Source organism: Podarcis melisellensis (assembly GCF_964234715.1).
Source record: "Podarcis melisellensis genome assembly, chromosome: 5".
Taxonomy (NCBI): domain Eukaryota; kingdom Metazoa; phylum Chordata; class Lepidosauria; order Squamata; family Lacertidae; genus Podarcis; species Podarcis melisellensis.
Genome location: NC_138537.1, coordinates 84,827,667 through 84,853,344, shown reverse-complemented (window position 1 = coordinate 84,853,344; position 25,678 = coordinate 84,827,667). Strand labels below are relative to the sequence as shown.

General features: G+C 44.8%; 2 protein-coding genes across 5 annotated transcripts in view; one reads left to right on the top strand and one right to left on the bottom strand.

The window, feature by feature from the left end:
• The window catches only part of VCL (vinculin), an 84,147-nt gene extending 74,765 nt beyond the window's left edge, over positions 1-9,382 (top strand). For 2 of the 4 annotated variants that reach the window (XM_081913495.1, XM_081913496.1), the window contains exons 19-22: positions 57-284; positions 3,522-3,725; positions 5,359-5,463; positions 7,096-9,382. In XM_081913495.1, coding sequence (XP_081769621.1) covers positions 57-284; positions 3,522-3,725; positions 5,359-5,463; positions 7,096-7,242 — 684 coding nt within the window. In that variant the 3' untranslated portion in view covers positions 7,243-9,382. The remainder of the gene's footprint in view (positions 1-56; positions 285-3,521; positions 3,726-5,358; positions 5,464-7,095) is intronic. The other 2 variants (XM_081913497.1, XM_081913498.1) reach the window with 1 other exon arrangement.
• A 559-nt stretch (positions 9,383-9,941) lies between these two features.
• On the bottom strand, positions 9,942-25,555 carry AP3M1 (adaptor related protein complex 3 subunit mu 1). The gene is made up of 9 exons (XM_081913748.1): positions 25,416-25,555; positions 21,497-21,772; positions 20,038-20,209; positions 19,015-19,152; positions 18,173-18,258; positions 16,571-16,704; positions 14,173-14,380; positions 12,572-12,716; positions 9,942-10,844 (listed from the first exon to the last, which is right to left on the bottom strand). The coding sequence occupies exons 2-9, from the start codon at positions 21,767-21,769 to the stop codon at positions 10,744-10,746; spliced, it is 1,257 nt and encodes a 418-aa protein (XP_081769874.1). The 5' UTR covers positions 21,770-21,772; positions 25,416-25,555; the 3' UTR covers positions 9,942-10,743.
• Positions 25,556-25,678: the final 123 nt, after the last annotated feature.

Sequence of the window (25,678 nt, the reverse complement as noted above, 5' to 3'; positions counted from 1 at the left end):
TTTCTTCATCCCCTCCCTTCCGCATCCCTGCCCCCCCCCCCGCCCAACCTGCGAAGCCTGATGTGACTGATGAGGTTAAGGAAGCCCCTGAGGCTGATGTAGATGTAGATCAGGAGGAGGAGGAGGAGGAGGAGGAAGCAGATGTTGAATTCACTCTCCCCTCTGACATTGAAGATGATTACGAGCCTGAGCTGCTGTTAATGCCAACCAACCAGCCCGTTAACCAGCCCATTCTGGCCGCTGCTCAGTCTCTGCACCGGGAAGCCACCAAGTGGTCTAGTAAGGTACTTCCTCCATTTCCCCCCTGGCGACTGACCCGCGTTGCATCCAGCCATTTTGGAACGTTGACACATTTGCATTCACTCTTGATCCTTGCCGGGTCCCATTTTCGTTTTCTTTCTTTCTTTTTCCTTTTTCTGAATTGGAATGAAATTCGAGTTTGTCTGCACTTCATTGTTGAGGATTGAGAGTGGCTTCACATGTTTTTGACAGGCCTGCTGGTGATGATGGCCGGGCTCAAAAAGCTTCATTCGGCTCACAACTTCCTTCGTTTTACTCTCCTTCTTAATCAAGGCTTCCTTTCCCTGTCGTTGCTCTCTGCCTTACCTGTCTCTTCACGGCAGTGGTTCTTTTTTTCGAAAGGGAAGAGAAAAACAAACAAACCAAACAAACATACGTACAAACCAGCCGACTACCTGTGAAGCCATGGTTGACAGTCTCTCAGTGACTTCCAGATTGTGAGGGAGTCGTCGTTGTCATTCCCGAAGTCATTTAACACGCATCATTGTGCTTTTCCGCCTCTTATCAATGGCTTCCACTAAAACGTTGGACAGACCAGGAATGGCTTGGTATGGCGGCGTTGCCCAGGAGTTGGACCTGCTGGTGTGCACTTGGCTGTAATGTAAAAAGGCTGGCCCATGGTGAGAGGACTTTGGTCAACAAGCTATGCTGAATGTGTTGGTTGCTAAGTTCAGACTTCGTTGGGTTTTCTAAAAAAAATACACAACCCATGATGTTGATAGAGAGCCTCGGTCCGTGGCTGGGAGCGATCTTAGTCCTGAGCTTGCTGGCACTAATCGCAAACAAATGTTTTGGGAGCTGTCGGGTCACTTTTTCGCTTTTGGGACTAGCATGCTGCAAGGAGTTAAGTGTGTGGCTGTGCAGTTACTAAAATTTAGGTATGTATGTGTGGAAACCCCCTTTTTTTAAAAAAATTGAGTCTTTCTTTCATTGTCTTTTCAGTCAGTAATGGTGATCTTTTGGTGCCTGTGCGCAAAATTCACATGTGGGGCACAATTTAGCACACCTTTTCTCCTTTGCAAATCTCCTTGAAATGAATGGAGAAGCCTCCCATTCATTTTAAGTGAGATGTGCATGAGAACAAGTTGCTGCATTGTGCTTTGTGGGTTAGATCTCTCTCTCCCTTAAATGGTACCTGGAACCTGCCATTGCCACCGCTTGCCTCATGGTGCGAAGGCCTCTCTCATTTTACACTCTGCTTTGCCTTCTGCTCTTCAGAAACCAGCCGAGAAGATGCATGGCCTTCATTGCTCAAGGGGGCTGGAAGTCCACCCTTAACCGTTACTCATCAGGTTAAGGGCAAGCACATGTTTAGCACCCTGGCTCATTGCTCCTGCGATGGTGATACGCAATTTGTGTGGTGGAACATGCATGTTTGCACATGCATTTTTCATTTGTACAAATACACACACACAGTATTTTCAGTGCACTGGTTAAAAACAAATGTGTGAAGAGACTCTTGAACAAGGATATGACTCTTCAGACTTTTGCAACTCAGCAGCCTTTTGTAATGTGTACAACATGCTGGTTTTTTTGCACTGCATAGTGGAAATATGTCCTTAAGGACCCCGTCCCCTTCCACAGCTATCATCACACTGTTTGCCTTTTGTTGTTGCTGTTGTTACAAACACTTTTCTCCCGGTAGTCCTAATGCCTAACAGCCACTTTCCTGCATGCGAAAGATTACAGTCCAGGCACTTTTTCCTATATTCTTCACTGCTGTTGGTCAGTATGTCATGTTAACTAAGCACTCTTCACAAAAACACTGCACAGATTTATTTATTTTTAAATGAATTAATTACATTGATCTTGAATACTTAATATCGAGAAATGTTATTTCAAACACCAGTTATTTATATTTTCCCTCAAAAAATAAAGAACCCCCTCTCAAAACAGTGGCTGTTAAAAAGTTGTATTACAAGTTGAACTGAATGGTTGCGGTTCAACCTCAAGTTTGCAAACTCTTCCACATCCGCTCTGGTGTGGCCATGAGTAGGGCAGGAGTGAAGAAACTTTTGATACTACTTTCGATTAACTGTAGCTTGTCAATTTCATTCACCCCCAACAAACTACAGTCATACCTTGGTTTTCGAACAGCTTAGTTCTCGAACGTTTTGGCTCCTGAACGCCGCAAACCCAGAAGTGACTGTTCTGGTTTGTGAACTATTTTTGGAAGCCAAACGTCCGATGGGGCTTCTTGTTGGCTGCAGGAGCTTCCTGCAGCCAATCTGAAGCCGCGCTTTGGTTTCCGAACCGTTGGAAGTTGAACGGACTTCTGGAATGGATTCTGTTCAACTTCCAAGGTAAGACTGCATTGCTAAGCCAGCTGCATAACCTATAGTTGAGCGTGATGTCCAAGTGCAGCCCAATGCCTTTCTTCTCCACTGAAGGAAGATGAGATTGTCCTAAGTGGAGGAAACGTGGCAATTCTTACACCGCGGCTGTCAACTTGATGAATTAAGTGGTAGTTGGTTTTCACGACAGGAGAGTTTGCCAGTTGAGAAATAATAGCTTATGTTTGCAAATGACTAAGTCCTGAAGATTTTTCTCTTTTGAGGTTTCAGATGATGCGCACAAACCTTGCCGCAGGCATCATCTTAGAAGCGCCGCTTCCTTTTACGTGGAATAACTGGTGGTTTATTAAAAATAATTTACAATTTAAAAAACAATTGCTACCATCTAAGCATGCCTTTTTACATACACAGCTAATCAAAAGGATTAACTGACGCTCTGACTTCTCCCTCAGCTGTGTCCCCCTCAGAAAAGTTAGTTGTCATCTGTGACTGTAGAGTGCCAAATTGGGATGTGCCATGTCCATTTGTATGTTGATATTAAGAATATTCACCTTCATAACACTGGATGCTTTAAACTTAAGGCAATCTTCTTGCACCCTTATTAAAAGGATAGATGTTTAACTGGTAAAACTGTCTGAACTTAGCCGCTTTCACTTCAGCAACAAACTAACACTGCGTGTCCACAACGTATTTTTATTTTTTTACGGGCCAAAGCTTTTTTTTCACTTTTTGGGGGAGAGAAAGTATTTTGCAACTGGCCTTTGGGGCAAAGCTCTTTTCCAGTGCTCTTTGTGGAGCGGCCTCTGCACCGCACAGGACGTCTCTTCCTTGCCCTTCCAGAGCGAGGGCTTGCTTACAGGACGGGGGTGACGGCGCGGGCCGATGTCTGGCTCCCAAGCTTTCATGGCTGCCCTTGCTCTTTTCCAGGGCAACGACATCATCGCCGCCGCCAAGCGGATGGCCCTCCTCATGGCCGAGATGTCGCGCTTGGTCAGAGGCGGCAGCGGGAACAAGAGGGCTCTCATCCAGTGTGCCAAGGATATCGCGAAAGCTTCCGACGAAGTCACCAGGCTGGCCAAGGAGGTCGCGAAGCAGTGCACTGACAAGCGCATCAGGACAAACCTTTTGCAGGTGGGTCATCAGCCACTGCCTGAAGAAGGCAGGGAAGCGGTGAGAGCTGGCGTTGGTAACAGAGATGGCATGTGGTCAGGGGACTAGGCTAGTGGCAGGGACGTGGATGGCACTGTGGTCTAAACCACCGAGCCTCTTGGGCTTGCTGATCAGAATGTTGGCAGTTCGAATCTGCACAACAGAGTGAGCCCCCATTGCTGTGTACCAGCTCCTGCCAACCTAGCAGTTCGAAAGCATACCAGTGCAAGTAGATAAATAGGTACCACTGTGGCGGGAAGGTAAATGGCCTTTCCGTGCACTCTGGCTTTCATCACGGTGTTCCCTTGCACCAAAAGCGGTTTAGTCATGCTGGCCACATGACCCAGAAAGCTGTCTGTGGATAAACGCCAGCTGCCTCGGCTTGAAAACGAGATGAGCGCCCCAACCCTGTAGTCACCTTTGACTGGACTTAACCGCCCAGGTGTCCTTTACCTCCCCCCCCCCTTACTAGGCTAGTCTCCTAAATGTTCACCTGACGTCTCCTTCCCAAAGCCCAGGAAGCTTCTGTCCAGTTCAGGGAGGGAGGTGTGATACTCACCTGCACATCATTGCGACGTCACACATGCAGTGTCCTGGTCGTCCTCACAGGCTGGTTGCCTCTGGCCCTAACTGTACCCCTATTTCACCGCACGCCACTGAGAGATGGGTTTGTTTTGGAGCAGGGGGGCTGCTTGAGAGCCCAGACAGTGGGCTGGCTTGCTCAAATTTGCCCTCCTTGTTCTTTTGGACCCGTGGCCTACTTTAAGATTGCCAGGTCACAATGCGGCAGTAACTGTAGGTGCCACAGATGGCAGAACTATCCTGCCAAGGTCTTTCATCGCGGCAACAGCTTTGTTTTAGCCTGCTTGTTTCTTGACTGGTCTCAACAGCACTCCTATCTTCTCCTGCACAACAATGTAATCCTGGCCAGACAAGTTTAGGGTCTCACAGACATCGGACTGCGGACTATCTAATTTCCTGAGCAGCTGCGCTTTCTGTGGCCCTGTACCACCTCAGCCTGAGGCTTCGCTGCCACGAGCACAGCACAGTGCAGCTGAATGCAAAGGGGCCTGCAAGGAACAGCCCCTTGTGCAGAGCAGGGTGGGCAGGTGCCAGCCTTCGAATAGATAACTGGTCCTCTGAATCTCTAGGGCTTGTGGCAAAGAAAGCAATGATATTCTGCAGCCTTTTAAATGTGTTTGTGGGAGTGGGTGGGGGGAGCTATTGTTTTGTTGTTTTTAACTAGTTATTTGTGTATTTATCTTGCATTTTTATCTTGTGAACCACCCTGATATAAGGGTAATATATCAATAATGATGATGATGATGATGATGATGATGATGATGATGATGATGGAAAGTGACCCCCAAGTTGCCCACAAGTCCTTGAGGAAATAAGACAACTTAGATGATACCTTAGTTCCCTACCACTGAAGCAGCTTGCTGTGTTTCTTGAGAAAAACATGGGTGGCTTGAAGAGGAGTGGGAAATAACCAAGGAAAATGAACATTTATGCTTGCCACTGCTTTTTTTTGGGGGGGGGGAAACACACATGAGAAGAGTGGTATAATTTTATATAGACAGTTTCTCAGCCGTGCAATTCTGTTTCCATACAGGTCTGCGAGCGAATCCCAACCATCAGCACACAACTCAAAATCCTCTCCACTGTCAAAGCCACCATGTTGGGACGCACTAACATCAGCGACGAGGAGTCTGAGCAGGTAATTCTCACACCGGCCACAAGGGGGTATGTGTGTTGCAAGCTTGGAATTGTCCACTACATCAGGCTTTGCACGATTGGTGAAATGATGTCAGCTGCCAGCAGGGCCTCCCTTGCTATCCTTTTGCTCTTCTAAGTTTTCTTGCTAGAGTAACTGAAAGGTGTGGCTAAAGGTATGCTTATTTCTACGTGCGTGACGCTTTGTAGATTCAAAACAAGTATGACTATGACGAACTGACCCTCATTAGAAAACTAGGATGTGCTTTTTTGTCAGGTACACTAAGTGGCAAACTTGTTTTTGCTGTGTTCGTGTCCTGCAACAAAATATAATTCATAATCCAAAGGTAGCCCTGGTTTTCTTGCTTAATAAAATTTCCCACAGCCTGTTTAAATAGTTATTAACTAGCACCCTCTGGTGGATATAAATGAATGGTTCTTTGGCTTGCCTGAATGCTGCCGTAAGCCACCAGATTTTATCAATATCCAACGCAGATGTTGTTTTGCTGTTGGGGACAATTATCCCAAACCTTCCCAGTGACTGTCAGGTTTTGCTTTCCGTTAGAAAAATGTGGCCACTAGCTTTGGTGGTTTTAAAAGGGGGTTAGACAAATGCCCGAAGGACTGATCCTCACGGCTGCTAGCTGTGTTAAGATAAAGGGACTCCATTTTCATAGGCAATGTACCTCTAAATTCTTGGGGTGGGATGCAGGCTTCAACGGAGATTGGGACTGTTTCTTCACGCCTCACCTATGGGCTTCTCTGCCTGGGTGCTGGAAGCTGGAGAAGATGGGCCTTTCCCAGACCCTCCCAGGGCTCTTCTTACAGATGTATGTTGTTCTTTTTTTAAAAGTAAGGCAGGTGAATGAGCATCTATCTCTCGTGGATGCTTTTGCTGAGATTGTTGCATTGCAGGGGGTTGGACTGGAATGACCCTCGGGGTCCCTTCCAACTCTACAATTCTATGAAATACTTTTGCAAAGCTAGTTGCAGAGGGGTTAGAGCAGAAGCTGAATGTACATCCCATGAACTTGTCCCTCAGCACTCTTTTAACTCTGTTGGATGTGAATGTCCCAATCACTGCCAGCGCAGTCGGAGCTCACTATGTGCAGCTAAGAGCTGTATTGGCACATATAGGGCAAAACAGTTGGAGCCTACAGCTGGCATTTTCCAGAATAGTCTATGGCAAGGTATTTGATGTGGTCTCCCCCCCCCCCCCGATGTTGCTGCACTCCAGCTCCTATTAGGGAGCACAGGGAGGCTGAGTGGAAAATTCCACTAAAATAAAAACATCTCTGTCAGATGTTTGCATACTTGGTGTCATTTGGGCTGTGTGTGGTGCTTTAGAATCATGATTTTCAGGTTGGACATTGGATTGACACTGTTAAAGCACACAGCTTGTATTCAGATGCTCCCCCACCCTTGATGAAAAGCCAGATTTTAAATATTAGCATGAAGTTCTTGAGACCTTGTTAGATGCCCACATACTGGAATGGGCTTGCTGCCAGTTCAGTCTCTTTTGTTGATGCTCTTTATTCTAAAAATGAGCCATGCCTCTCAGGTTGTCATCTGAAAATGCCTGTGTGGTTTTTATGTTGTTTTTAAAGTGCTTTCAAACAGCTCTTCTCTTCTGCAGGCCACGGAGATGTTGGTTCACAACGCCCAGAACCTTATGCAATCTGTCAAGGAAACAGTTCGGGAAGCTGAGGCCGCCTCCATTAAAATAAGAACAGATGCTGGATTCACTCTACGCTGGGTCAGGAAAACTCCTTGGTACCAATAGAGCGCTGCCTTTCCCCTAAGCATATTTTTTTTTTATAGAAAACCCCCTTGTTGGAGCAAAGAGAATTCTGTAAACAGCCAAAAGGTGCTTGAGCTATTAAAACTAGCCCCCTCCCCTGGAACTCCCTCTCTTAAGGGCTTTCATAAGTGTGCTGAGCTACCTTTGGTATCTAACCTCACCACAATTAGCTTTCACAACGACAAGCTTTTCTCTCTTTGCTTTTGAGGGTTTTTTATATCTCCCGTTTTCATGAACTCTGTAACCTCAGTTCCCCCTCCCTGTTCTGCAGCATATATTCCAGTGGTTTTCTAGAAGAGGCAGTATATGCAGATTTCACTTTAGCATGGATGAAAACTCTGGGAAGCTGGTTTGCTTAGCTGTTTATTGTGAGGGACAATCAGAAGACAGAACAGTCCAGCACTTCCGTTTTCTGCTCCCTTTCCTCTAACTTTTTTAGAACCAGTGTGTTACTGAGTTTGTTTCATTTCTTTCAAAAGTTTCCCCTTGCTGTAAGGGAAGAGGTGCTGTGTTCAAAAGCTGCTGCTGATTGTCATTCTGCCCAATAGTGATCTCAAAGCCATCAAAATCTGGGAGTAGCTGCCATTAGTCAGTTCAACACCTTATTGGTGATGAAAATGACCACTAATAACTGCTATGAGCATTTAATTGAGAGGGAGCAGGGAGAGATTATGCAGCTTCCCTTACTCTTTGGTCAGGAACAAAACAGCTGGGAGAGTTTTAAATTATATTTCAGCCTGTTCCCACTGGCATGAGGCTATGTCTTGCTTGTCCTCCCTGTCCTTTTTTTTTTTTAATTGTACCCATAGGACAAAAATGTGTGTTTATATCAGGTTTTGTTTTGATTATCCTGCTTGCTTTAGCAGCGGAACAGTTCTTTCTCTGTTCTAGCCAATCAGCATTGGGATGTGTTGGAGAAGGTACGAAAGCAGAACGTCTCCTATGAGGTAACACAAATAATGATCACTTTGGGCTTTTACACAGTGAAACCCTCCTCAAATCCAGTGCTCATCAGTCAAATCGGCTGGCAAATGGAATGTTCTCTTTCAACCACGGTAGGGAAACTTAGGATGCTTAGTGCTGAAGTAGTATGACTTGATTTTCGTACTGATCTACACACCGTTGTCTTCTGCAGTTGCACAGAGCAGATAATTGAGGGCCCCGTGCATCAGAGATACCTCTCGCAGGAGCGCCACTGACACTAATGAAAGAGCACCTCTTGTCTTTTGCAGGGCGATGTTCCTGCGCAAATCACTAAGTCCTACTTCTGAATTGCTTGTGTATTTGCAAATAAATTATGTACTGATGCCGCAGTGCCCCTATGCTGTCACGCAACAGAAGTTCATGCTCAGGAGACCTATAGAAGTGCGAAGAGGCGGCACTTGTTTACCTGCTAAAAGTTTCTTTAAACTTAAGTTCTGTGCCCCCTCTTTCTGGTGCAATTTAAAAGGGAATTTTTTTAAAAAAACCAGAAATGACCTTTTAATGACTTCTTTACAACTGCCTAGAGCAAGGGAATTTGCTTGCCCACATTTTCCTTAGTGACTGTGCGGTACTCAAAATTGTCAGATAGGTTTCTGGCAATAAGTAGCCACAACCAGAAGATGAAAGGGAACATTACAGCCTTAGTCTGGATGCCTTGTTGCCTTTGCTTGGTTTGCATGAACTCAGCAGGAAGAGGAGACTCTGAATGTCTTTTACCAACATATAGTCCAGCCTTTTCATCACGAGCTTTTAAAATCACCACCATTTAATAGCTTGACTTTGTATTAATGCAATATTACTAATGCCTTTAATTACATGACGGTTTATACCAAAGACTGCTTTTTGTTAAGGAATGTTTGAAGGAAAGCTCTGACTCATATTTGCCTTGGATATTTCTTCAGAATGTTTTACTAAGTTCTAAAGTCTTTTATAGAAGTTAATATCCTCCACACTTTATGCAATTTATGCTTTCCTGAACACTTGTTCATCAGACCTAAGATGAAGCAAACTTGAATGTCCGTTAGGAGCATTTTGCCACTAAATACCTTTGTTTATAAACCAGAATTTTGTTGTATATGCTAATATTTTCAACCTTCTTTGTTCTGTTCAAACAAAATAAAATGCATTTGTATAAAAAGTCCACTTAGGTCAGTATTTTCAGGTTTGAAGGGGAAACAACTTTGCTCATTGAATATACAGTGGTACCCCGCAAGACGAACGCCTCGGAAGACGAAAAACTCACTAGACGAAGGAGTTTTTCGTTTTCTTAGCCGCTTCGCAAGACGCATTTCCCTATGGGCTTGCTTCGCAAAACGAAGCTTGCCCCGCAAGCTCCGGGGATAGCGGGGAAGCGCAGCGCGCGTGCCTTCCCCTCTGTCCCCGGGGATTGTGGGGCAGGCAACGGGGAGAAGCAATCTTCTCCCCACCGCCCCTTGCTTTAAACAGGTCCGGAGACAGAGGGGAAGGTGCGCGGCGTCCCCGGACGGTCTCCATAGGAACGCATTGATTGATTTTCAATGCATTCCTATGGGAAACCGTGCTTCGCAAGAAGAAAAAACTTGCGGAACGAATTAATTTCATCTTGCGAGGCACCACTGTAGACTGTTTGGCACAGTAGTGCCAGCACTAAATACACAACCATTTAATGAAAGCTCATTGTGTACACATTTCAGTAACTCAATTAACCGAATGACAAGTACATCTGAATTCCCTTTTATTTCATTACAAATAGTACAACCTTGTTAAGCTGCTCTTGATTTTTGCATGGCACAAACAAATTGCGTAGAGGGGGAAAAAACTTTCCAAAGTGGTGGCACCTATTGGACAATGCAAAGACTCCACTACCATACATTTTTCACCTTCAAAGTAAAGCAAGTTGTAAAAAATCCAGAATTGGCTACAGATTGTCTGCTGAATGCACAAGCTTGTAAGGCAAAAAACAGTTTAGGTTTGAAAGGCAGCATGTTGTAAACATTGCAGGGAAAGCCTTGTTCGTACCACTGAAGATCCCTCTGGCCAGAGGACTGTGCCCTTTGCCCCCCTCCCTTTTGTTTCTGAACAGGACTTAGAAAGTGACATGCCCTAATACCCTTTCCAACAGGCTATAAGAAGAATGTCAGTTACCTTCAGCGATGTCCAAAAGTGGGTGTGGGTTTCCAGAAGTTCCTGCATTCCTCTTGTGCTTTGGTAGCTTGCTTGGCAGTGTACCGTATTAGCTGGCTCTGCAGAAAGTCCTCAGTTGCAATCATAAGTCATTTAACCAATCAGCCCACAAAAGGGAACTGTTACAGAAAGTTAATTTCAAAGCCATATATAAAGACCTATTTAAACTATGATTTAATTTGAAGAGGTGTAGTGCATGGGAATGAGTCTAATCAAGAGGAACTGTTAAAACTGGCATCTAGTGTAACTGGAGTCACCGAGTCTCCCCTCAACTGGGGTGGGGGAATCCCAAGAAAACCCAACGTTGATCTGCCAAGAAAGCAGGGATCTCGAGTCTCATGTTCGCACTTGGAATTTCCCTGCTTTCGTGATGTACTTCACACCTTTAAACGGTTTGTACTTTTCTCCGTACATGTCAAGGCGGTTTACTTTTAACCCTGAAATAAGGAAGAAGATAGGTTTTAGGGACACAATCTTTAAACAGAGTCCAACTCTTACAACGGAGGAACCCCCTCATGAAAAAAATCTGTTCAGCACAACTACTGACAGCAAATCAGTCCTTCAGAGTAGCCAGTTTCCCAATTTATAGGAGATATAACTTGGAATGAGCTTTATTTCCCCAAGCTGGTGCCCTCCAGTTGTTGAATACCCATCAGCCATAATCGGCGGTAAAAGATAATGGGCATTGTTGTCCAAAATAACTAGAGAGCATCAGCGTGGGAAAGGTCAACTGGGTATGTGTCAATTTCAGGTTACAATTCTGCACCATGAACAGCTGAATTTGTTCAAATTAGCCCCCTTTTGCTAGTCATGGAGAAAGATGCTATTATTCATTGCAGTTGTCACTTGCTATAAAAAATGCCACACTGTAACTTAGTTACTAAAACATGCAGAATTCAAAACATCACATAGAGAAAATGTTGTCTATAAGTGCTCATCTTGCAATATTATAGAAGGTCAAATTCTGAACCACCCCACTAAAATATGAACATGGTAGAACGTTAAGCAGGGCTCTGAGGCCACACACAGCCCTTTAGGCAGTGGCAATCTTCAGCCACTTCTGAGACTTTTAAGATTTCAGCAGGCATCAGACATTTGCTATCTTCATAGCTATAAGGGGAAAATACACTCTTTATGGTGGATGCCAAGATTGTGCCCCAAAGCCCAGTTCTGCAGTCAGCAAAACAGACAGCTCCTTTCTCTAATAGCAAACTTGGGTGACTGATTATCGACAGGACTGGAGCCAAAATGGACTGCTAAGGAACAAGGAGGCCGGGTCAATGTGTTCAGATGAACTCTGCAGTATGCAGAAATGCAAAACTTATTTAAAGTTCAAAAGGGGGCAAACCCCACCCAAGAAGAGCCCAATGAAGACTGAGTGTGCTCACTGACCTTTGGGAGATGGGAAGTGCCAAATAGGCCACCCTCTGTACCACCCCTTTCCTAACTATGCAGCTCTTATATTCTGGAGAAGGAGTGGCTGGTGCCTTGAAAAGGAACATTCCTCCTGGTGGACAAACTGCAGTATTTTTGCCGGTCCCACCTTCTATACTACAGACTACTGAAATGCTGGCAGATAAGAGGTACTGAAATGCTGTGGCAGATAAGAGGTAGAGGGGGCGGCCTTTATTGCAGGAGATAGGGTAGATACTTTTAGATACTGATTTAAATCAGATTTTTATTTTTATTAAGAAAAGCTCCAGCTGCAGCAGGTTTCTCAAAAACAGTCAGCCCAGTGGTTTCAGAATTAAACCCAAACTTCACGCAAACATTATCTCCTTATAAAAGTAATTTTTCCTCCGTAAAACACATTTTTCGTCATCATACAGTACAATCTCTCTTGTATGAGAGAAAGTGGCGGGGGGGGGGGAAGCTGGTGAGAGCTACATCTGTTTTGCAGTTTGCTCAACTTCCTTGCAGTTTGCTGCCCCTTCTGTTTGTCCCCTTCGCATGGTGAGAAAGCTAGCCCCTCTCCTGCTTCTTGCCTGTGCTTGTGAGTTGAAACTCAGGAACTGGCCAATCTCTCTAAGCATGTTGCCTTCAAGAACTGAAATATGCTACTGAAGTCTTAAGTTCACCCCAACCTGCTGCGTGATCCCTGACGTTTGGGAGAGAAATTCAATGCTAAGTCCTGCTCCAGGCCAATAGAAGATAAGCACCTTACCTGAAATAGCCAGCTGCTGTATCTTGAACTGAACATTCAGGTTGGGGTTTTCTTCTGGCTTGGGCGCTCCAGACTGCAAATTCACCACCCCTTTAAGGCTGGGCAGCTTCTGAGGGGTGATTTTGCCAACATCCCATGTTAACACCTAAAGAACAAACAGTAGTGGTAACAGTGCCTTTCCAAACTGCTTTTCCTGTGAACAAAGTCAACATTGTCACCTGCATATTATAGTGTGCATGTGCTGAAGATGAGATTTAAATAACTGGCTAAGGCACCCTGTCCCACTTCCAGGAAGTTTTGAACTGGCTTGTGGCTTTCTCGCGATGCAGCAGCTGCTCTTTCAAGCAGGGTAAAAACAGAGAAAACTGTTTCGCAAAAGCTGGACAGGATACACGCTAAAGGCCTGGCTGAGGATCCTGAAGGAAACGGCTTTGTTGCTGCCACCAAGCTCTTAACCTACATTTCTAAACCAAAAAGCAACAGAAACAAGGGAAAGAAAGCAACAGAATATTCTTCCACTGGGGCTCTTTCCAAGAATGAGCCTGATCCTCACCCCCTAACCCTGTTTGCTTGGAAGGAATTCTTTGTTTGTTTGAGCAGGATTTACAAGGGCTCATGTGCATGAATGCAGCCTCACACCCTAATCCTATCCACGTTTACTCAGAAGTAAGCCTCACAGTTCAGTTGGATTTACTGCTAAATCGGGTACTTGGGACTGTAACCTTAACAGGACAAGCTGAGAAGCTGAGGGAGAAAAGCTGGCCAGAAACATTTGTTTCAGTCGAGGCAAATGGAATGCAAAATAACTACCCTAATTAATATCCATTTGAGGACATTCGTGCACAATAAGCAATCTTTGGGTTTTATTCTGCACCCAGCTGTTTTTGCAATGTTTCTGGCAGGCAAAGAAATCAGCAGAAAAATGAGGAGTCAGTGGGATGTACAGGGAAGACGATGGTCACGAGGCCTTACCCTTTCGAGTGAAAGATTTACAGGACTCCAAATTCTGTGCAATTCTCGAGTGTCATTAACCTGGCTATTTCTAATCATTTGCTCAAGAATCATGAGCCAGGGCTACACTTGCAACATCCCCGTGTTAGGTAAGTGTGTGTGTGATGACAGGGCATTTAGCTCACACTGGCAAGGCTGTATTCAAGTAAAGCAGTTGTGTGAAACAGCAAGGAAAGCTCAAGTATGAGGCGTGAGCTTGTATCCTAGGCTGCCGATTTCCACTTGCGCAATGGAACTTCTCCCTTATCTCCTCTCCTCTGAAGCCTGCCCCCATGCACTCCCTGGATGGAGATTTTGGGGGATGCACAGGGAGAAGGGAGGAAGTGGGGGTCCTGTTGCATAAGCAGAATGCTGCTTGCCCAGTGCTGAATACAACCCAAAGGTGTCTTGTCACGTGTTCCCAGCCTCCCATAAGGCAGTCAAAGGTGAGCACACTTAAGTAGATTAGAGAAGGTCAAGCGGCCATATGAATTGGTCCAATGCTCTGTTACACATGGCAGCATCACCCCTCTTTTCATTTCATTGGAGCAAGCCCCTCTAAATTATACAAAAGATGGGTTACAGAACCCACAGAGGACAACAGGACTTACTTTGGTGACAGGATCAAACGTGTGGTTGCCTTGTGTGGCTGTAAGGTTCACGTTGAGCACCGCTTTTGGCATGTGAACGGTCATGAGGACTCCTTCCACCGTCTTCCCCATGTTCTGTTTGGGCCCAATTGTGACATCGAATCTTCCCGAAGACGAGTTGTCCTTGAAGCCAATCGCATGCTTCACGTATACTGGGATGGCCACCAAACTATACATTCAAAAAGGAGATTAAATGCAGTCATTAGCCGTGTGGGCGCATATCAAATATGAGATGCTGTTTTACACACTGGGAAGTGGAGGCTTGTAAATGAATGAAGGCAAGTGGTCAGAACAGTGAACTCCTGGTTCTGCTTCCATTCCCTAGATAGCTCAGTTGGTTAGATCATGGTGCTGATAATGCCAAGGTTACCAGTTCGATCCTCCATAAGAGACAGCGGCATATTCCTGCATTGTACGGGGTTGGACTAGATGATCCTCAGGATCCCTTCCAACTCTACAATTCTATGATTCTCTCTCCCTGCATTATAAATCAAGCCCAAATCTAGTTTGCCTTACAGCCCCTCCACTCTCTTTCCCACCCAGATCTAAGGCATGTCTGCAGCTATGAGTTGGGCCAAACTTATTCAGGGACAGCTCCATGGAAGCCACACTTTCCACGAAGTCCCAAGCAGCCCCTTGCAAGGTTGTGTTGGCATGGATGTTAGAATTCCCTAGGACAACCAAACTAGGTGTCTCCAGCAGAACATCTGTCACCACCTGAAGCAGCTCAGGGAGAGAATCGTTGGTGCAGCGGGGAGGTCAGTACACCAAAAGGAATCTCATATTGCCCCAATTGCCAAACTTCAAGAACATGCACTCAGAAAACTGGGTCTTCCCAATAGGACACCTGATGCAAACTAATGACTTCCTAAAACCCACTGCAACCCCCCTCCCCACCCATATGACCTGGGTTGCTGTGCATAAGAGAAACCTGGTGGACAAGCAGCAGCAAGAACAGGTCCATCTGCCTCATCCAAACAAGTCTCTGTTACACATGCCAGGTCAAGTCCTCCATCCACGATCAAGTTGTGGATGACGGTGGTCTTGTGAATCATTGACCTGGCATTGCACAGCAGCACCTTAGGGTCATGTAGGTCTCCCTTGTTGATTCCAGTATCCTTCTGGTCAAGGCCAGACCTGGAGGCCGGGATAGTCTTCAAACAACGACTAAACCTGCCTCCTCAGCAATGACATGGTCTGGTCCTAGCGTAACTCCTCCTCCTACCTGTGATCACTAAGACCAGGTGTCCCAGTGCATCCCCCACTGTGGAATCTGTCCCAGCCATTCTGCTGGCTGGGGCCCACTCCCAGGCAGCCATGGCCCTCTCCCCTTCAGAACAGAGTATGCTATACAACTATGCAATAAATCAATAAAACAGTTGAAACTAATAATAAGAAACACAATTTACAGTTATACTAAATGGACATGAGAGATTGCCGCAAGACTACTACTAGACAAACTCCTAGACAAATGGCTTTGAATCTTGGAAATGTTCTGCCATAGAACTGTTCCGCATAGCTGGTGTTGGCTTACTAACAGATTTCCCTGCTTTTAAAAATTACAACAAAAGGAGTTTGTCTCAGGGACTGCCATTCACCTCCCTGAGTAACCCACATACATGCCATGGAGGGTGGCAATGGCAGTCACCAAATGAACCTCCATTACTGTTACGAGAAAAAGCCAGCCACTCCCACCACTGGTGGAAAAAATCCTAACCTTTAAAAATAATTTACACCTAAATTAGGGGGGGAAACCCACCAAAATGTCACCCACCCTCATTTGACAACAGGTGAATGGGTATGTGAACTGGAGAGAGCGTGTCATTTTCTTTGGATTTGATATCCTGCTTTATCACTACCCTAAGGAGTCTGCTCACAATCTTCTTTCCCTTCCTCCCTTCCAACAAACATTCTGTGAGGTAAGTGGGGCTGAGAGACTTCAGAGAAGTGTGACTAGCCCAAGGTCACCCAGCAGCTGCAGGTGGAGGAGCGGGGAATCGAACCCAGTTCACCAGATTACGAGTCCACTGCTCTTAACCACTACACCACACTGGCTTTCATCAACAGTGTAAACTGGCTTTCAGCAAACTATGGGATCCTCATAACAAAACCACTTCTGAGTCTGTGGGTAGGGATTTGCCTAATTTTTTGCACACAGAGATGCTCAGTTTTTGTTAGGCACAGAAATAATAAGCAATATTAGCCTGTGTTTCTAAGACCTGTCTTAGAAACTATGCAGGTTACAGAAAGGTATCAGCATGCATACAGCACCAACGAAAAGATTAGAGTTTAGCAGGATCGTGGATGACAGCAAAGACAACTGCTGTGTATATACACAGCCCCTCATCTTCAGACTTACTTTTGTGAGCTGACTCGATAGGAAATCAATCTGAAGTTTCCATCTGGGGGAATGAAGGAGAGCACTCTTTCCGACTCCCAGCGCTTGAATCGAATACAGGGGTGAAAGCTCACATCATCTAGGAGTCTTGGATTCTATAGAAGGTGAATCAAGATAAACACTTTCTCAGTCATACTAATTATTGACTAGATGACCAACTATACAGTTTTAGGATTTCATTATTCATCCCGGAGCATCACAATGTTTTTCTCACATATTCATTAGAATACATTGATCTTGGCAAATCTAGAGATTTTCAAAACCTGGCCCAGTTAAACTCACTGCCTTGGTATTTGGCAAGTCACTGTCATGTGCCAACTAGTAAGGTTTTTGGAAGATAGGAGGAGACAATAGCTGCAAGCCTATGCAAACTAATTTAGGGTTAAGTGGGACTTTCTTTTGAGTCAACATGAATAGGATTGCACTAGTTAATGTTTAATGCTTTTGGATGAGTGCTATGCTTCAACTCTCAAGAGCCAACATCTATCCCCTGTTCATTTGTGTATAGAACACACACACAAACTGTGATAGACCTGAGTCCCTCTGTGTCACATAATACACATATTTGCCTCCTCCTCACCTTCAAGGTGATTCCTGGCGCTTATAATAGACTCATTCCCTACATGCAGCTTGCAAGTGGTCAGTTAGCCTTTGCCGGTGGATCACCCCTAGGCTGTTACTCATTTCCTTCCTATTTTCTCCTTATTTTCTGGGCACTTCATGGAGCCCCAAAGTGACTCTCTGTACACAACTGTGCACGTTGGTGCTTAAATAAATGAATAATAAATACTCACTGCCTTTCATATATTTCCCCTTCTTTAATGAACTTACTGCATTTAGAATTTGAGGCACAGCAGGATTCTCTGGGACAGGGACAGGGCTCCCTCCACGCTGCCCTGACAGCTTGAAATACAGTACCGGTTTTAAGTTAACAGGAGGTAGAGGGAAAGGCAGGCTGATGCTTGAGTGGGGCAGACTGGGAGCTTAGACGGCAACCCTTCTCATGGGTTGAATAATCTAGATCATGGGTACTTCACTCAGCCAGATTTAGGCTGGCCAGCGCGACCAGAAGCAACAGTAACAAGGCAAAGGACACACTGCTGGGAGTCTGTCCAACACAGTTAGTGCTGGGATAGTGGATCCCTCTCCTGCACAATTACTTTAATTCCTCTCATTCACTGTTATTTAAGGCAGGGATGGGGGGATCTTTGGCCCATAAGCCTGATTAAGCCCAGCTGGGCCTCAATTTATATTGCAAACCAACCTGTCATCACTGGATGAAGTATAGAAATTACTCATAGTAATTTGGGTAGTTTCCCCACAAACCATGCCCATCTGCTCCCACACCTGATATCATATACCTACATGGCTACAAAAGACCAATCAGGAACCAAAGTGAGATCTTGACTGTTTTTTTCCAAGCGGAACTCGCTGACAGCACCAATCAGCTGCTTGAGGATCCACGATTGTACGGAGGGTTCTATTTGCGTTCAGGTGAATGCAGACCTCTACTACTATTTAGAACAAATATGCACACACAGTATAAACGAAAACTCGACTTACCATAAAAGAAAGTGAAAGATCAGGCATCCCCGAGAGTTTGATGCAGGCATCAATGACCCCTTGAATTTCTGCAAAGACTGTGGAGCCTGGCAGTGAGGAAGGAAAAATCACAGAGCGATCTCTTAAAAGAGGATTATCAGCAGGTCACACCTTAAGGAGTCATTTGCACCATGCAAGTGAATAAACTACCATATTTTTCGCTCTATAAGATGCACCAGAGCACAAGACGCACATAGTTTTTGGAGGAGGAAAGCAAGAAAAAAAAAATTCTGAATCTCAGAAGCCAGAACAGCAAGAGGGATCGCTGTGCAGTGAAAGCAGCAATCCCTCTTGCTGTTCTGGCTTCTGTGATAGCTGCACAGCCTGCGTTCGCTCCAGAAGACACAGACACATTTCTCCTTACTTTTTATAGAGCAAAAAATACGGTAATTTAATGTGCTTCAGCCAGACTTCAGTTCATTGGACATTATTTGCCCTGGGGCTATGTTTTTGAATTGCCACAACAACTGAAGATGTTTTTTAGCAACTGTGGCACAGCTGCTAGAAGAACAAGCTGTGCCATTTCCAAATCTTGTTCCTCCCATGACCTCATTAAGCGGTCTTAAGAAAGTCATTCAGGTTCAGCCTTGGCCCCTTATCTACAACATGTGAGTAGTTAATATTGACATTACAACAACCCTGTAAAGTAGGCTTACTAAAATATCAAATTTCACTGAGCACTTCGAAATCCAAGCTACGATATAAAAGATATTACTGAAGACTATTTGTGAAGCACTACCCCAGCTCTAACTCTTCCATTTCACTCTGCCAAGGATAAGAACACACATTTGAAAGCCTCGTACCAGATTTGTCTATAATGGCATCTATTTCTTCAATCACATCGAAGTAAGCTTCATTGTTGGTGTACTTTACTCCTGCTCTTCTCCAGGGAATGTTTGACAGCTGCCCGGTTGGAAGAGTATCACCCACATTGCTGCTGCCTTGGAAAGACAAGAATAGCCAAAAGAAACCAGTAAGAAATCAATATCCTAAGAAAACAAAAAAAACCTGTCACACACACACACACAAAACACCACCTTCCCTACTGAATGACTGGAAAGTAGGCAACGTAATGCTGATTTTTAACAAGGGACTCAGGAAACTACATGCCGATTAGCTTAACATCTGTCTGAGGTAAACTGGTACCAAGCATACATTATCTTTAAAGGCACTGTGCACCAATTTCCCCAACGTGTATATGGACGAATAATCTTTGCAGAAGAATCAACAAGGAAAATCTTGCTTCAGGCGATATCTGGTTTTCAACACTGCGATATATAACCAGCTAAACATCTTGATGTATCAAGGATGGAGCTATGTAGAGCATTGGCTGGCTTCATGGTGTTTCCCACTTTGTGATTTTTGCATAGCACGCACATACATCATGAATCATGATATATTGCCAGGTCGATATATATATATATATATATATATATCGCCCAGCCCTAGCCTCAGTGCCTTCTGGAGTGATTTGAGAGTGTCAACAAGCAAGTGGATAGGCTGGTCTGGTAAATACTACATAGTTCTTTGACAGAGCCCCTGCAAAGCAAATGATGATGATGGATAAATTTAGCAGTCACGGGATAAGAGGTCTGGCCCTCTTTTGCAGGAGCAGTCAACAGGGCTGATGCAAATCTCATCAGCCCTAGCCAGTTTCTCAAAGGCGGAGGGCATGTTATCTGATCCTGCTCTCATAGCTCAGGAACTTAAGAAACATTCAAAGGTTTCTCTTCCTGAATTTGCACAAACCAACTTTTTTGGAGAAGCACAAAGTGGTCAAGCCTTTGATTTCAAGAATGAGTTGCGTTTGGAAGCTGTCGTGGTACCTGTGATGGAGTTGACAACGGAGCGCAGGATCGTGGGAGGTTTAATGAGCTCTTTCAGGATGTTGGATTCTGTTGCCAGAGGAAAGCCATTGTCCAGCATTTCTTCAAGAAGCTCATAGACAATAACAACATTGTCTTTAATTGCAGTCTCTGAGCACTCTCCAAAGTAATCCTAAACCAAGCAGAGGATGCAAAGGAGGAGATTTATTCCAGTTAAAAGCTTTTCCTTCACCTAAAAACCATGTTATATTCAGCAACTGCCACAGCCTAACGCTCTGCAAGCTTTCTGAACCACACTTAAGATGAACTGCTGAGTGCAGCAAAAGCAAGCAGACCTGATATTTTTTTCTCCATTGCAATGCAATGGAGCAGTCCTTGCCAGAGCTGATGTCCAGCTCTCCCTGCTCTCCCATGCTCAGATGGGACTGCAAAGAATTTTGACAGGTGGGCAGGGCAACCCACCTGTGACATTAGAGTGGTGCCTATAATTCTCAGGTGAGCTGCCTTTATCACCTGTCAAAGTCTGCCACCCCTAATATAGACAGATGCTCCTCTTAGCGATAAAAAAGGTAAAGGGGACCCCTGACCATAGGTCCAGTCGTGGCTGACTCTGAGGTTGCGGCGCTCATCTTGCGCTATTGGCCGAGGGAGCCAGCGTACATGTGGCCAGCATGACTAAGCGGCTTCTGGCGAACCAGAGCAGCGCACGGAAACAACGTTTACCTTCCCGCCAGAGCGGTACCTATTTATCTACTTGCACTTTGATGTGCTTTTGAACTGCTAGGTTTGCAGGAGCAGGGACCGAGCAACGGGAGCTCACCCCATCGCAGGGATTCGAACCGCCGACCTTCTGATCAGCAAGCCGTAGGCTCTGTGGTTTAACCCTCTCAACAAAAAAGCTAACTACCACTTTGTTTTTGTATTTGACTAAAATTATTTCTATTCTAGTTACCCAATTTCACCCACTCTGTGCTAATTCATTACATTACTAGTTACCGGTAACTGTACAAACAAAGCATTTCTAAAAGTTAAATGCTTGTTGTATATAAAAGTGGGCGAGAAATCCTCCAGGCCAGGCTTCCTCCAGATGTTTTGAGACTACAATTCCCATCATCCCTGACCACTGAGATCAGGGAGATGTAGGCCAAAAACATCTGGAGGGCCGAGTTTGAGGAAGCCTGCTCCAGGCAAACAGGCCAGAGCATGTGACAAGTACATTTAAATGGAACTGAGCACCCTGTGGAATGCTTACATGGCCAAGAACAGGCCATGGGACTACAACTCCCATCATCCCTAGCTAACAGGACCAGTGGTCAGGGATGATGGGAATTGTAATCCCAAAACATCTGGAGGGCAGAGTTTGCCTATGCTTGGCTAAGAACTTCCCCAAGGCCTGCAACTCGTAGGAATTAGACCTTCGTTTCCCCTCTGAAACCCTACAATTGCTCCACAGACTAACCTGAAAAGTGTCTGCTACACGGTGAAGGAATTCAATGACAAAGAGTGGTGGCACTTCTGTCTGTATGACAGACACAAAAAATATTTTATCCCGATAGATGCTGATGAGGTAGTGGTGAGGCGTGGAGATGACAGGAGGCACATTTTCAACATCGGCCGCTCTCTCCTGAGCTTCAAAGAAATAATCACACACAGATTGGCTGACAACGCTCTTCCAGTGCTTCTCCAAGAATATATCACCAGAACAGTTTATAAGAAACAGACTGTGGATCATTTTCTGTTGGAGACATATTCACACACATTAATGCAAATAAACAATTATTTTGGGCTGTTGATCTGCTCCCTCCCTCCCCCTCCCCCTCCCCTTTTGGGGAACCATATACACTAGAAGAGGTAGCTCAGGCTACATATAAACATAACTGCTGTGTGCTGTCTGGAAGAGGGTCAGTGGAAGAACCCATCCTTTGAAGCCCAGCCTACGAAACTCAGAATTTTCTGAAGGGTAATCCAAGTTAGCAGTCAGGAAAATTTGCCTGCAGAGCTGCATCTGAAACAATTTGCAGACTAGCTAAATACCACTTGGCTGGAGTCAACATATGGAAAGTCCTACATTAAACTCACCAGAGGTTTTTATTTTACTTTTAAGTTTACAAAATACCTAAGTAGTTTCTCAATATAGCAATTTTTACTGGTTTATGAGGGTCATATGGGTTCTACTGCCAGCTGCTTTTAAACAAAGATAAACAAATCAAGAGTAATGGTAGCAGCCATTTTGAAGTGCCCCATTTATTTCCTAATGCATTATTATCTTCAATATGCCACTGTAAAAGGCGTTACTTAAATACTAAAAAGTGTGCTACCTGGTTTAATAAATTTGCTACTACTATATACACAGCCGGTTTATGAAAGGTTTTTCTAGCATCAGTAAAAACCACATGTTTTAAAGCTCCTTGACGAGATTTTCCAGGAACCTAACAGGACTAAAGGAACACACCAGTTAGAAAATCTCAGCCTTGGGGAAAGTAGCAAGTCGTATTCTTTGTCTGCTAAGTCGACAAACCCCGTTTTTGCACAGACTTTCATTGATACAGTCTTCTGTGAAACTTCAATGGAACTTAGCTGGAGGAGGAAATAGTAATAGCTAGCCAGGCATAGCCTTTAGATTTTATTTGTGTATCAAATCAGAATTAGTCTCTGCAAGTAAATCTTCAAGAGATAACAAATTTCAGTAGCAGTAGCACAAGTTGCAGTTAATACTACTAACTTACAGAGCTTCAAAAGGAGGACCAAGGAAGTTCAAGAGGGATAGTTCAGAGAGTGATGGAGTAGATCTGGAGTGGGGGACCTCTGCCCCTCCAGATGTTATTCAACATCAGGAAGAACGTTCTGACTGTAAGAGCTGTTTGACAGTGGAACAGACTCCCTTGGAAGGTTGTGGATGCTCCTTCCTTGGAGGTTTTTAAGCAGAGGTTGGATAGTTATCTGTCTTGTATGATCTAGTTAAGATCCCTAGTTATGATCTAGTTGGACCAGTTGACCCTTGATGTCCCTTCCAACTCTACAGTGCTTTAATTCTATGACTCCAACTCCCTTTAGCACCAGCCAGCAGGGCCAATGGTCAGTGATTATGGGAACTGCAGTACAACAATATCTGCAAGCAGCGTTTGAAATTTTCCAGGCCTGGCTATTGGCCACTTGTGAGCGTATGAAAATGCCTATGCACCAGGATGGTATCTGATGTCTCCATCATCTGGAGGTGCATGCCTGGGAATCCTTGGATCTTGACTGTTTTCACACACTAATAACACCACTGTAGAATTCAGTTATATTATATCTGTACAATCAGAATGAATTTCAGGAACCAAAAAGCTGTAGTGAAAAATACGACTTTTGAGCCATCTGGCCCCAAAATGGCAACTAGGCATTCCGTTTTGGCAACTGTAACCCTGGTTTAAGGAGCCATTTGGTGCCTAGCTTTTTGGGGGTTGCTGGGAAACAGAGTTCAACAACATCTGGAGGGCTTGAGGCAAGTTCTTCACCTCAAGACTGTGTAAGCCTCAGGGCAAGTCAGTATCATCCCAAAAACATGCCCTATTGTTCTAGGCTGAACAGAAAATTCTACATGATTAATGTCTTTTTAATAGCTATCAATACATTACACAACCATTAATGTCTTTGGAAGATCTTTGCAATTTGCAACGCAATCACAGAGAGCTTCCTTTTCTGCCAGTAGCACTGATGAAAATGTTCATGGGCTTTTAAGGATGCTACCAATGAATTTTCAATTTTTCACATCTCAGTGATTTTTCTTGCTCCCAAATTGATCTGCCAAAAGCTGGCTAGGTGTCATATGGTTATGACTGTCCTTCACTAGGATAGAAACTGAGATATAAAAGCTATTGGCCAGCTTGTACCAATGGAATGCGTAGAGGCCTTTTGTTTGTTTTGAAAGATTGCAAAGTTGAAAACTAATCTGATTCATGACATAGCATGGCAGCAAAAAAAATGCTGCAACAGGACCACTGCCCCAACTAACCCTCTGAGTCAGCAGAACTTGCCTTTTCAACTACCGTCCTGAACATTAGCTTATACTGAAAAGGAAATATGATATAATCCAGGATTAATTTAACAACTGTCAACATATTGGATGCCTATTTTGCACTCCTTACTAGGATCTGCCCAAAGCAGGCGCTCCATTGCTCCTCTCCTAGTTACACTAAAGGCAAAGAAATTCAGCAGACAGCTGTATAGAGGTAGTGAAATAATTATGGAAACACCTTCCCAGTGCATTCCAGTGCCAACAGAATGAGAACCTTGTGCTTTAAACACAACACCACCCCCAAAGCAGAAGCTACTTTTGACTTCAATTGCTATAACCCAGCCTAATAATGAAATATTTCATTGGGTGCTTTGTGCAGCATCCATACAGACAAGAGCACCCTTAATTCCTAAAAAGAGCTTCAGATGTGGAAGGGAAGGTGTTGACAACACTCTGGATCACCCTCCTTTCTTTCCTATCTCTATAGTCCATCAGCTGTTCTGGTTTGTCAATTATCCAATAGCACAAACCATTGTTTGCATATCCATTTCAAGCTAGGGTTTCCAGTTCTGGATTGCTAGCCAGCTGCAAACTATAAATTGCCAATGGCCGCCACACAAACATGTAATTAAGATCCTTAACCACTGCCTGGTGTGAAGTCTGATATGGACCATTCAGATCTGCCTGCACCCAAACTCCGGAGGCTTAGCCAACACCAACCAATATTTGAAAGTCTGCAGGCCGGTTTGTGTAACAACAGTTAAGTTTATTTTATGGTACTGCTGGAGGAGGAGATGTAGTATATGGGTGTTTGGTTGTTTTTTGTTTGTCTTTTGCTTTTTAAATCTTGCCACGCCTAAAGGACAAACAAGCATCTTCCAAATTACAAGGAAACAGCCCAGTTATATTTCCTTCACCTAGAACCTCAGCCCTCATGTAATTTAAGTTATATTGCTGCCACTAGCTCAGCGGTGAACGTGCATGCAACCCTCGGGACCAGCTGTATTTCTCACGTCTCATTTCCCCACCCAAAACAAACCCGCAACAGTTGAAAATACCTCCAAATTAGTTCAGCAAAGGATTACAGAAGTAGCAGCAAGATTTCTAGCATTTCCAGGAATCGCATTTCTTTTTACAAGCAGCCTGGACTCGAGAAATATCTGTTAGTTTTCTAACCAGCTGGTACCACCCAAAGAGTCACCAACAGCGCAAGCCTCAGCATGTCTACTCAGAAGTAAACCCTATTGCATGCAGCGGGGCTTTCTCCAGGAAAGTAGGAGCGGGGGTCAGGAACTAAGCAGCCAGTTCAGTCTTAACCTCCAACTGAAACGTAACTACGCGCAACTAAGTGCCTTTACGCACGAACCTTCCACCAACTCACCCTCCAAGCGGAAAACTGACTCTAGAGCAGCAGGATCCGGCACAAGCCAAGCCACACAGCAGCAGCAGCGCTGGCAAAAAGATGGCTGCGAAGCCCTCCGATGGGGCCAGCCCCATCGCTAACCACACCCCGGCAGGGCGCCCTTGCAAACTGCCTGCACTGAAATGCAAGCCGCGGTTGGAAGAGGCCCGGGCGCCTGCCTTGCTAGAAATGTCCCTGCCATCTCCATTGCGCTCCTAGTCCAAAAGGAACGATGCATCCTC

Excerpts from the sequence above, each read along its gene's own strand:
- AP3M1 (XM_081913748.1), bottom strand. The coding sequence starts at position 21,769 with ATGATCCACAGTCTGTTTCTTATAAACTGTTCTGGTGATATATTCTTG. Across the intron at positions 20,210-21,496 it reads GTGTAGCAGACACTTTTCAG|GATTACTTTGGAGAGTGCTC; the intron begins GTTAGTCTGTGG and ends TGCTTGGTTTAG. Across the intron at positions 19,153-20,037 it reads CGTTGTCAACTCCATCACAG|GCAGCAGCAATGTGGGTGAT; the intron begins GTACCACGACAG and ends TGTCTTTCCAAG.